Here is a 12,183-nt window from a genome sequence, read left to right on the forward strand (position 1 = left end):
TAATAAGATCTCGTTCCCTAAAAACTGGTTATGCAAGTTGTTCATAAATTATTTCGCAACGCCTTATAACGGATTAACGCTAACCACTGGCGGGACACAACCTAAGGCTTATGATGTGACATTTATTTCGGTTTAAGGTCCGATAACTGATCTGAGTGTACATTGTGAATGTCAGGTGAAAGTCGGGTAACTACCGATTATAATTTTCCGGACGACAAGATATTTGAAGATGTCATTAATGTTTAGTTAGTAGAAGATTAATCTTCGCGTGCATGGTGAGTTTAATGTAAAGAGTAAAGCAGGAGATTCCAATTAATTTATATTAAATATTTATACATTCTGTCACGGAATGCGGAGAAAATTTATAAATATGATTATTATTATCATTATTAATGCTGTCATAACTAAAAATTGAGAAATTATTAGACATAATTTTCTCATAGAAGTTTTTTTTAAATTGATTAATTCTTTTAATTGAAATCGTTACAGTTTCAACAACTGGTAAAAGTAATTTTTTTTAATTCACGATTGACACTGATTGCAATACCGATCTATTATTACATTATCCATTTACACTCCCCATATAATTTCAGAAATAATTTTTTTACAATTTCAACGAGACAGTTTATTATTGAAAAAAGTTTTATAATGAGCACGAGAGGTGTTGTAAAATTTTGTTAATTACATTTGAAGTATACAAATATCGCACATTACTCTACGTCCGGATATAAAAAGCATCGGCCACCAGAAATTAAAATTAACCATACAGAGTGAAAGACCTTTACGGTTTGCCAAAATGACTTAAAATCCAAATTAATTTATTATTTACGAAAAAATGAGTCAAAATTCTCGCATCTGTTCTAGTTAACCAGGTATTCAAGTTAAAAGTTAAACATAATTATGCTAAAACGTCACGTAATTAAAATCACGATTGCATAAAAAATGGAAAAAAATTCACAACTTAACAGGAACTCTGGAATATAATTTAACCTTTTTTTTTTAAATCGGGCGATGTATTTCTTTTTTGCTTTAACCTATAATTTACCTTCTATCTCATTAAGGATACGATCTATTACTGCTTAAGATCTCACTATTTTACACAAATTTATCAAAACGACATATTGTCAATAAAATTATAACTTAATAAAAACAAAATTAAATTTATTAATACACTCAAATTAAAACAGTTACTACTGCTTAAATGAAAAGGTGTAATTATAAAGTTATTAAAACTGCTTTTTTTCGTTGCAAGTCATTTAATTTGAATAGTTGATAAATCAAGTTAAGGTATTAGTGATGGTATTAGAGTTTTTACTTATATAGTTTCAGTTGTACACCTTTAATCCTTTGATTTGATATGTACTTTTAAAAAATAAATTAATTCACAGCGATAAATAAAGCTTTTAACAAAAAAATTGTAAAAGTACTTACTGTTATTCCCCAAATTATCTCTGATTGGTTCCATCGGCGCTTTCCTGACAACTTCCGGAAAAGTTGGTGTTGATGAAGATCCTGGTGATTCACATTCGTATGTTCGGTCGGGGCCACTATGAAGCGGTGCAGGGCTTTTCGATTGGGGAATCACCCCTTGCCTTAACATTGCTTCGTCTTGAGCTTGTGCTCGACGAAGTGCGGTTTGCATTGCCATCACTCTCTGTCTTTCGGAAGTAAGCCGGCATTTTTCACACTTGCAATGCCTGTACTTACAGTATCTTTTATGGCCCTTCAGCGGGACTTTTACCCGGTGATTTCTACATCGAGCGCAATTTGGCGGTGTCCTCGGACTGCTCGATGTACTAGACGCGTTTAGGTCCATCTTCGTCTCGTAATCCTGTTGATCGGACATGATCACCACTAACAACGAATTCAAGGAAATGAAGAAATCACGGTTGTAATTTAAAGTTTTTGAAAGAGTTTATTATAATATTTATTTTTTTAATTTTATTAATGTTTCTAAGTGAGGGAGGATAATTAAAATTTGATCTTTTTTTTGGATCCCCGGAATCCCCGGATTTATATGTTGCGTGCGAGCAACAGGTTAAGAGAGAACTGTCAGCAGTTGCGAGAGCACGAGGCACTGTTGGCGGTGTATAGAGAGTAGGAGACAACGTGAGAGTAGCACTGAACGTGAGGTCCACGTGTACGACGTCGACGACGACGAGTACGATAGGGAGAACAAGGTTTTTGGTATTCTAAGTATCAACCGGCGGCTGTCTAGGTGGACACACGCTTATATGAACTGTCTCTGCTAGAAAATGAACTATCGGTCTTGCAATGCCAAAGTGGAGTGAAGTTGTGCAGGATTGCATCGCGAACGGCTGTGGCGGGGCAAAGGGTACGACCATTTACGACTTGAACGGTGGGGGAATGTGCATGTGCGGAGTGTACAGTGCAACCGTGTTTTATGCGGCTATAACTCGTGGAAGTGAGTTTTGATAGCAGCCTCCGTAGGCTATACGAAAGCTACGTCCGTCCTGTTCGTGTTCGTTCAGTGCGAAACCGGGACGAAACGAATCCTGCGATGCAGAAGCTGCACCAGACGACGACGACGACGACGACGTCGCCACCACGTACTACCACTACTACTGCTCGGTTATATTAGCAGTTTACGATACTCTGTTCTATTCGTTATGCGCCTCTGAGTCTCGTTTATGGCTGGTAATAGGGACCCGCGGTGGCGTCGCGATGCTCCCTCCTTCTCACTTCGTACGATACACAATGCCTAAATTTCGAGGGCGTCGCGACGCCGTCAACGCTTCCTGATGCCAACGCGTTAAACAGTTCCAGTTTAATGTCTTTTGCTAAGTCCTTTCTTATTCCTTCATCTCTCTTCAACCTTTTCATTAAAATTACCCACTATAAACAACTGTTTGGTTTATTTTATTTCTATGTACTTATCTGTCTTATAAATCAACCACTTTTTGTTAATTTATAAATAAATTGATTGATTACTTATTTTTTCCTTATCGACTTACCCAAAAAATAATTAACATAACAACAAATATTTTATTTGCAAAAATCGCCAATATCGTAACTCGTTCTTACTGAAATCTTTGTCCAAATCTTTAAAGTTAATGAATTAATCAATTTGTAACTTGTAATCTGTAAGTATTTTTGCTTAAATCAATAATCTCACTTGACAATATCTTGCTCAACCGGTTTAGGATTAATTAAGCCATCTACAGAACCGCGTTTTTTAGTAAACGTTAAGATTTCCTTTAAAGAACATGTTGAAAAACTGGATATAAATAAATAATACAAAAGTTATATGCATAATAATTATAATAGGAAAATTTTATGTATATTAATCAAAATTACAAACATATTAGGAGATGTAATGTTAAAATGGTAAGATTTTACATTTGGAACTAAAACTTAAACATTGTTGCTAAATCGGGTGAATGGTCACGTAAATTTTCTCGGGATTTGCCAGTATACTTTTTGGCATAGTGCGAGAGTGAAATGTTATTTTTTACATTTCCGTATGAATTCCAAACAATTTATAAACTGCTAATGTTTGCCAAAAGGATTTGGAAAACTTAGGTAATATTAAATTTCACAAGATTTCTTGGGAAATTTTATTTGATGCATAAACGTTTATCTTAATTAAACAATTTTAATATAGTATCTAAAACTTTCAAAATAAATAACATTGAAATATATCTCTATCTATTATTTACTCGTTGATTCATTTGAAAGTAGCAGAAAGAATTCTAATTTTTGATTTAAGCTTTTTAGTAAATTTACAGATTTTTATTCACTTAACTTATATTTTATAGGAATTTATCAAACCAGAAGCTCGCTGTTATATATTATTTACCTAAAGAAATTTTGCGCCATCTATCAGCGGTTGTACATAACAACGTTCTGCTATCTTTAACAGCGCCAATCTTCAAAGTTAATCAAATCAACAATAGATGGAGTCACGGAGAAAAGTAGAAAACTTTTATTCTTATTTTTAAATTATTTATTTCAAATAAAGTTTAATTTTTAAATAATATGTTTCCGTTTCAAGACAAGTTATAAACCAATAGTTTATGAGTTTTAGTTTTATAAAAGATTTTTTTTATACATCATTTTATTAGTTATAGTTATAAGTACGATTTATATCGTATACAGGTGTCTCAGCGAGACCGGTAATTAGACGTTTTTAGGGTTCTGGCCAAACAAAAAATTTGAGAATGCAGACTTAAATATTATCAATTATGTTCTCTTCATCTAAAATATTTTCAGATTTCTAGCAGTTCCGGTTATACCGGAAGTCGCACCTACTTTATTTTTTTAAATGGAACATCCTGTATATTTTTACATATTTGGATTTGTCTGTTTTGGAGGTTTATAAATAACTTTACTTTTTGCATTTGTTCAAAAAATCATAGAACACTCAATTTTTGAGATATCTATTTAGGATTCATAACATGCATAAACAACATGATGGAGTATGTTTTGGTGCCGAGAACGGCTGTCTAGATCGTTTGGTCACTTTACTATGATACGCAAACTTTTCGAAATTTGGAAGCACCATAACTTCGTTTTTTTAAATGGCACCTTCCATATTTTATTACTTAGTCGTCTTCGGCGTCTCATTTTACATCTGTTATATTCCATATGTCCTATGCTTAACATTAATAGTTTGAGAAATAATTAGGGTTTTTTGAAAAATGCTCACATATCATATGGATATTAACCTAGTGTGCCATGGAAAACAAATGTTTAATGACTTATTGATAAACGTCAAAGTCTAATTTAGGTTGTTTGATGCTTGTGAGTCTAAAACCAGTTAAAATGGGTATTAATAACGTAAATAATGTTTATACAAATGAAGAAATCCATAATTTATTTTTTGTGCACGAAAAGTGCGACAAAGTTCTTAGTAGAACTTGCAGAATGTTTAATGAAAATTAATTTATAAACCTTGAAAACAGACAAATCCAAATATGTAAAAATATACAGGGTGTTCCATTTAAAAAAATAACGTAGGTGGCGACTTCCGGTATAACCGGAAGTGTAAGAAATCTGAAAATATTTTAGTCGAAGAGATCGTAATTAATAATACTTATGTCTGAATTCTCAAATTTTTATTTTTGCCAGAACCCCAGAAACGTCTAATGACCGGTCTCGCTGAGACACCTGTATAGTAACCATAGTTACCAACATAGCTTAATAGTACAGATAGTTTTGCAAAGGAAAAGTTTTGCTTGGAAAAAGGTGACGTCCTTATGATAAGTAAGGTTCTTGGTCTGGTGTTAGTTCTACTTTTCGTTCAATAAAAATATACCACAATCTAATTGTATTAGTTCTAGTGATGGTGCTACTTTAAAACTAGAACTAACACTAGACCTAGAACTAGAATCATTCGGATTTAGCCGCACGTCTCTCAAGACGACTAAACCCGAATGATTCTAGTTCTAGGTCTTGTGTTAGTTCTAGTATTAGTTCTAGTTTTAGTTCAATATACATATACAACATAGTGAAATCTATTATTGGAAATGATTACTTACCTTGGTTATTATTTATCAGCATTATTTGTTATTAATATCTGTTTGTGGGATTTTAATAAATAAAATAAAACAATACTAATGGCTCCAAATAAATGTATATATTTATTATACTGTTCAATGAAAACACAGTCACAACATCTCGAGCGATCTGACCGCGTTTAACAAATCAGATGTCGAAACAATTGCTGTACACCAAATAGTAAAATTGTCTAATATAACATGGATACGGCACACGCTAAAATAAAAAACGAAAGCAACATAGGATGGTGCTTTTTACGCACACTTTACGAGTACTTTGTACGTATATAGTATAGTATACGTCGCCACTTCGCCCACTAACATACGCGTACCAACATGGCGAGTCCGTCCCTGGCGACCACTCTATATATTTATATATAAATTTTTTATATACAAATTCATTTAAAAACTCCTAAACGTTAATTTTTCCTTAAATTTATTATCAACCTAAAAAGTCTCTCTACGATAATTTTTTTGCGCTCATTACGAAATTTTGATTTACACCAATATAAATATAAAAATACTCTTAAATTTTTTTACACATATAATTCTGCGTGGGAAGCGCAGGGACTGATTCGCCGTGAAATAAAATTTTGAGCTATATCGATTTTATTTTACCTTTTTTTTCACGTTAAAATTTTTTTGTACTAAATATACATTCTTATTCGATTCACTATCGACGCCTAACCTTAAAATTACTGAGATTGCGGAGCCCTTTTTTTTCTCGCTTAAAAAAAAGAAGAAACGGCTGTGGCGGATATATATCAAATATATAGTACACCAGTGACTTTTGGACTAACCTCGACAACACTATAAACCCACTGTATTTTTTTTAATTTTCTTTCCTTTTTTCTCCATTTTTTTTATAACTCAAGTTTTTAATTTTTTCATAATTCAAACATTCATTTTTTTTTAATATAATATTTTATATAAGAGTATATTTCTTTATAATTATTATTCCAGTATAATACACCAAAATTTTTTACAAGAAATTAACATCTTATACTAGACGTTTTGAATTTTTTATCTTTTTTTTTAGATAAATACTTTTCAAAAATTCTCTCATTATAGAACCACTTATCATTTTTTTAATTTTTTAAAATTCTTTTTAACTGGAAATTTAGTATTTTCGTTGTTGTGTGGTTCTATATAACACTGAATAATTTTTCTTCGTTTTAACTTGAGTTATACCGAAATTTGAACCGAAAAAGATTTGTGAATTATCGCCAAATTGTGTGAAACTTAATTTAAATATTATCCATGCGTCTGATTTCAGACGCATTTCCGGAAATTTAGAGGCCAAACGTTACATGTTGGTCACAGTGGTGGTGCCTTATAACAATCATTCTGTTTCCGTTCAGTGCGCGCGAATTTTGCGAAACTTTCGACGATTGTCAACAAAATCGTTGTCGAGACTGTACAGGGAAGACAAAAAACGAGTCACGTGGTGGAATGAAAAAAACAACTTATAGCACATATGAGAGGGTGAGGGGATGACGAACGGTTGCTTTACGAGGACACGCGTGTAATATTGCACATTCGATGGTCGACGCTTTATTTGGTGTCTATGAAAGAATTTAGAAATTTTCTTATGGACCTGTTATATTACAAGAAATGGCCGCCGAAAGTTTTGTTGTGAACTTATTTACTATGGCGATACATGCTCGGTGTATGTACATATTTATACATATATAAACATATGTGTATGTAAAAGCTATTGCTGATTATGCGGTAGTTTAGCGTAAACCATTCTCCATCAAAATCGTTTTTTCTTTACTTATTTTTTTTTAAATATACGTGATCGGTAGCTCTGGTAGTCATCCCCTTTAACAAATAACAATAACAGCTAACAGAAAAATGTCAATAACATGGATCCCAACTGAAACCATTGATTCTGTATGTTATTTTACTACCTCTAATTCAAAGTTACTATATACCACAAATAGTAATAGCTTCCCCGTGGTTATTTTAACCAGGTTATGGCCACCTTAGCATAACAATATAATATTTATGAAATAACCTTATGTTTATGAATATCGAGTGCCCCATTTGATTACAACTAAATCAAATTTACAATTCGGCGAGACCGCCAACGTTTGATCCTTGCAGCCGTTTTGGTTGGGCATCGTGACTATTTAGGGCCCGTAAATTTGTAATTTTTATTCTCATATTTTTTTTTTTTTTTCGTAAAAACAACTTTGAAGGCACTTTTTTGACGGACGAATTGGCCCAGAGAATTTTGAGATTGTTTGTGATAGAGAGAGAGAGAGAGAGAGAGAAAGAGTTTTGAACCGGTTTAAAATGCTGGTGATGGAAATAGATGTTTTTTTCTTAACTGTGGGTTCCAAATGGTTATATTTTTTTTGGTTGGTTGCCTTCATCTTCTATTGTTAAACAGATTTTTGTGTGGAATTTTTTTGACTATTTCGAAATTGAGAACGGCTGCAAGGGGCGGCCCCTATTCGTATAAAACCGTAAATAAACGATGGTTACGAACGAAAATTTCCCCCGGAATGTACAAATATACGTTTGTATGAAAATTTCGCAACTTCGTGATGTGCTGCGAATATCGTGTGTAACATATTAATCGTATCAAAAATTAAATATATTGAGAACTACTTGGCTACGCTGTAAAATACCTGTATTTATATAAAAATGTAAACGAAACGCATCTCGAAAATAAAAACATTTAAAATTAAATACGAATTCAATTTGTAGGGCACCCGATTAGTTACCAACAATTTTACATGTATACTACAACTCACACAAAATGCTATGTATTACATATTTTGGACTAGATTAGTTGATACTTAATTTTTATGGAAATATGGTTATATCGTCGGTGTCAGGTGAGAAAACGACATACTAGCAAATAATCACGCTATAATAATGGTAGGAGATTTTTTTTTTCATCATAAGAAAATAGAATAAGGCAGATTTTGGTTATACACACTCATATCATTTTTTTTGCATCGAATTTTTTTCTTAATTTTTAAGGCGCAGAGGTGCTTAAAATAAGCTTGTACTTTTTTCGTGATATCTTTTCCTTTTTTTATTTTTTAATAAATCGTGACAATTTTTTTTTGAACCGGTGACCTAAACATTTTTTTGGATTTTCGTAAAAATGACATTTCCGTTTCCGAACAGTGTATTTTTTGTTTTTCTTTTTTTTCGTTAAAATTTATGCGTGTGTCGATTATTTTCTTTTTTAGATTTTTTGTTTTTTTCGTTTTTGTTTTCCTTAAAACCATTTAAAGTTCCGCTGTAACTGAAAACCGAGTGTCTTCAGACTTATATTGCCTTTAGTCGAATGTGTGTGCATAAAAAATCAAGTGCTAACCGAAAACTTAAACGCAAAGAAAAAAGTTTGTCATAAAATCCGCCGAATATCTCTGTTATAGAAAAAATAGAACGAAGAAATAACGGATCGAATATGCTGTCAGGGGAGGGGGTCCTACCTAGGTATATATAGTTTTTTTTTCATTTTGGGGATGCGGGCTAACTATACAACTACACGTTATCCCCCGTTTTAGAAAGGGAAAACTGCTTGGATCGACCTCAAAAATTACTTTTACAGTCTCATCCAGAAAGCATTGTAATTCCTCCGTGACCTTTGCCAGGCCTTTTCTGAATTCATCTGTTTTTGAATTGTCTTTAACAATTCTTTTGTTCTATTATTTCAGCTGTTTTTGCATTTTTTTCGGTTATTAAGTCGTCTCTATTTTTTATTATTATATTATTATTTTGATTTCGTACGTATCTGTTTTTCGTATTGGTTTTATTATTGTTATTTCATTTTTGTGTGTATCTGTGTATTATTATTTATTTATGTATTAATATTCGTTTTGTTTTTTTTCTGTAGGTTTTGTTTTAAGAGTTGTTGTGAATTGTCAAAACCAACAGTTATTTTTGAGGTCTTATTACACTTTTGTTCATTAGGATCACGTGTCGTGATGAACGAAATCACTGCGTAATGACCCAAAGTTGTTATGCTTCTTCATCTCGTTATTTATTTTTTGCTCGAAATATCTGATGGTTCACTATGACACGTAACCCCACTATCCAAGTTAAATCTGCAGGAGAATCTCATCTAAATAGTTAAAAATTAAAGCACTTGGGTATTCGCTTCAAAATCCCTCAGTCACAATCAGTGGTTCCAGAAATCTTTGTACTTGTGCCTCACTCCTATTTATTTTTTTCATCATAAAATTAAAAATTTACATTCATTATTTATATGCACTTTCTATCGATTATTTAATTATTTTTATTTTACACGAGACTATTGCGAGTTGGAGACAAGCTTAATATTTATTTACAACATGAGAGAATAATATGTTTAGATTATATTACGAGTAAGTAGTCGTCTTTTTTCGAATAGGATTAGAAGTGAGGCTTGATTTTTGGTTCTAGAACCGCTGACAAATTTTGGGGTACTTCACAATTACTAACGTCATATATTACTTTCTCTCTTTTTTTCTTTAAATCTTAACAAACATCACTTTAAAATTCACTTTTTTTTCATTTAAAAGACGAACGTTTCTAAACGAACGTTGTAATAATTTTTCACCATTATTTTTTTTCGAAGATTCCGAGACGAAAATTAAAATTTTAACAAAACTTTCTCAAAACTCCAAACCATTAATTTTGAAAAGCAACCAAAAGTTTAACGCGTTAACTAAAAAGTTAAATAAAAGACTAATTGAACGGCAGTCTTTTATAACTTCGGCAGTATCCAATATACAATTTTTTTAGGAACAGTAAAATCACGACTTCATAGCTTATTTTTTAAGCTACAATAACAATCTCGGAATCCTTTTACAAAAATTTACCACTTTACCTGTTTATTATTACTTTTTTTTTGAGACTTATGTGGGATAAGAAGGAATACTGGTTATCTTTTTTTTATTAATTTGATTTTTGAGTTTTTTGGCGCTTTAGATTGATTAGGAACAAAAGCTGCCCTGTAAACTGCATTTTGATTGCAACCAAAACAAAAAAAAAATAATAACAGAAAGCTATGGGACGAAAATAATATTTTATTATTGACTAGTTGCCTCATACGTGAATCTTCAAGAGATCGTGTATCTATTTTTATAATTATAATAGTGCTAAAAAGTGATTTTAAAATAATAATTAAATGCAAAAATAATTAAAAGTAAATATTATGCAGGCATGCCAACAACTTATTCCACAAGTTAATAGCAACTAGCCTATTACAATCAAAAAGGAAAATAAAAATTAAACAACAACAAGAAATTAAATTAAGAAATTACAAAATGTTGTGCGAAATTAAAAACTAAACATAAAAGGGCATACCTACTTAATATGAACATAAAAATTAAAAATTATCTTAAATCTTATAAATTCTTTTATAAGAAATAAAATAATAACAAATAAAATCACGTACACTAACTCTCTGGAGAAATTTTTAATTTAATTCGTCCAAGAGTTAGTGCAAAGGATGCATTTATATGTTAGACTAGGAAAAGACAATAATAATAATAATAATAATAACTTTGGTCATATAGAACATATTTATACGATTAGTTAAAATCATAAATAATAAGTGATAAATATTCTATATACAAGTCTATATACATGTTTACAGTTTACAGAGGCATTATTATAAAATTGAAAAACTTGAAAACAATGCCAAAAATCGTACTTTAAAATGCGAAATTGTGCAGATTGTTAACTTGTTTACTGCTGGTTACTGTATGTTTGTAAATTGAACATAACCATATATTGACGCCCGATAAACATCTATTCTGTTTTGTTTTCTAATTCACTGTTCTTGCGAACTTTGTTATCTTTTTGCCTGAGGCTATAATTGTCTCTTATTACTATATTTTTTCTTTAAATATAACTGTCAACCTAACACAATTATTATTAGATTTTTTTAATTATGAATCTAGAACGGTTTCAAATCAACAAATCTTTTAAGAAATTTTCAAAACCGTTCTACAAAATTTTTTTGTTAATTTTTTGAGTTCATATATATATAATATATATAGATAGAGATATATATCGTCAGGAACAAAGGAACAAAACGTTGACAGTTTGTATTTTTTTTTTGTAATTTTTTTCTTTCGCATAACGTCACCGATTCTTCAACATTATTTTTTTTTGTTTTATTTCATGGGATTGAACGTTTTAAGATTTTTTTTTGTGCGGTTCAGCTACCGAGTCCCTGCATCAGTTCCTACCACATACGATGATTTTGCTGGTGTTGTTGTTGTTGCTGTTGGTGTTGATGTGGTTGTTGCGGATGTGGTGGTTGTTGATGTGGATGTTGTTGATGGGATTGTTGTTGATGGGGATTGTGGTGATGGTAATAGGCATTCGGTAGCGCGTTGCCACTCTTCGTAACAGGTCACTCCAATTGTTCCAAAAAGTTTGGAGACTTAAAGTACTCCGGTACCGGATCATCCAGCCTGGAAATTATCTTATAGATAGACTTTTTCCACGACTGTTCCGCGTCTCTACCCTCTTGGATCGCTTTGAAGAATTCCCGTAACGTTTGTTCTACCACGAACCTAAAGTTCGATGGTACCTAAAAAAATACAAATTTTATTGTAAAAAAATCGTTTAAAAATTATTAATATTTGGATTTAGAACAATTTGCACTAAATAAAGCTAAAAGTTGTCGTGCCAAATGTCCAAG

General features: G+C 31.6%; 2 protein-coding genes across 10 annotated transcripts in view; both read right to left on the reverse strand.

Moving 5' to 3' along the window:
• LOC111422761 (doublesex- and mab-3-related transcription factor DM-W) overlaps positions 1–2,844 on the reverse strand; it is a 90,236-nt gene extending 87,392 nt beyond the window's left edge. For all 4 annotated transcript variants that reach the window (XM_023055978.2, XM_071197859.1, XM_071197861.1 and 1 more), the window contains exon 1: positions 1,432–2,844. In XM_023055978.2, coding sequence (XP_022911746.1) covers positions 1,432–1,846 — 415 coding nt within the window. In that variant the 5' untranslated portion in view covers positions 1,847–2,844. The remainder of the gene's footprint in view (positions 1–1,431) is intronic.
• Positions 2,845–5,584: 2,740 nt separating this feature from the next.
• LOC111422759 (homeobox protein prospero) overlaps positions 5,585–12,183 on the reverse strand; it is a 74,667-nt gene continuing 68,068 nt past the window's right edge. For all 6 annotated transcript variants that reach the window (XM_071197858.1, XM_023055972.2, XM_023055977.2 and 3 more), the window contains exon 7: positions 5,585–12,072. In XM_071197858.1, coding sequence (XP_071053959.1) covers positions 11,893–12,072 — 180 coding nt within the window. In that variant the 3' untranslated portion in view covers positions 5,585–11,892. The remainder of the gene's footprint in view (positions 12,073–12,183) is intronic.

This window comes from Onthophagus taurus, chromosome 7, assembly GCF_036711975.1.
Source record: "Onthophagus taurus isolate NC chromosome 7, IU_Otau_3.0, whole genome shotgun sequence".
Classification (NCBI taxonomy): Eukaryota; Metazoa; Arthropoda; class Insecta; order Coleoptera; family Scarabaeidae; genus Onthophagus; species Onthophagus taurus.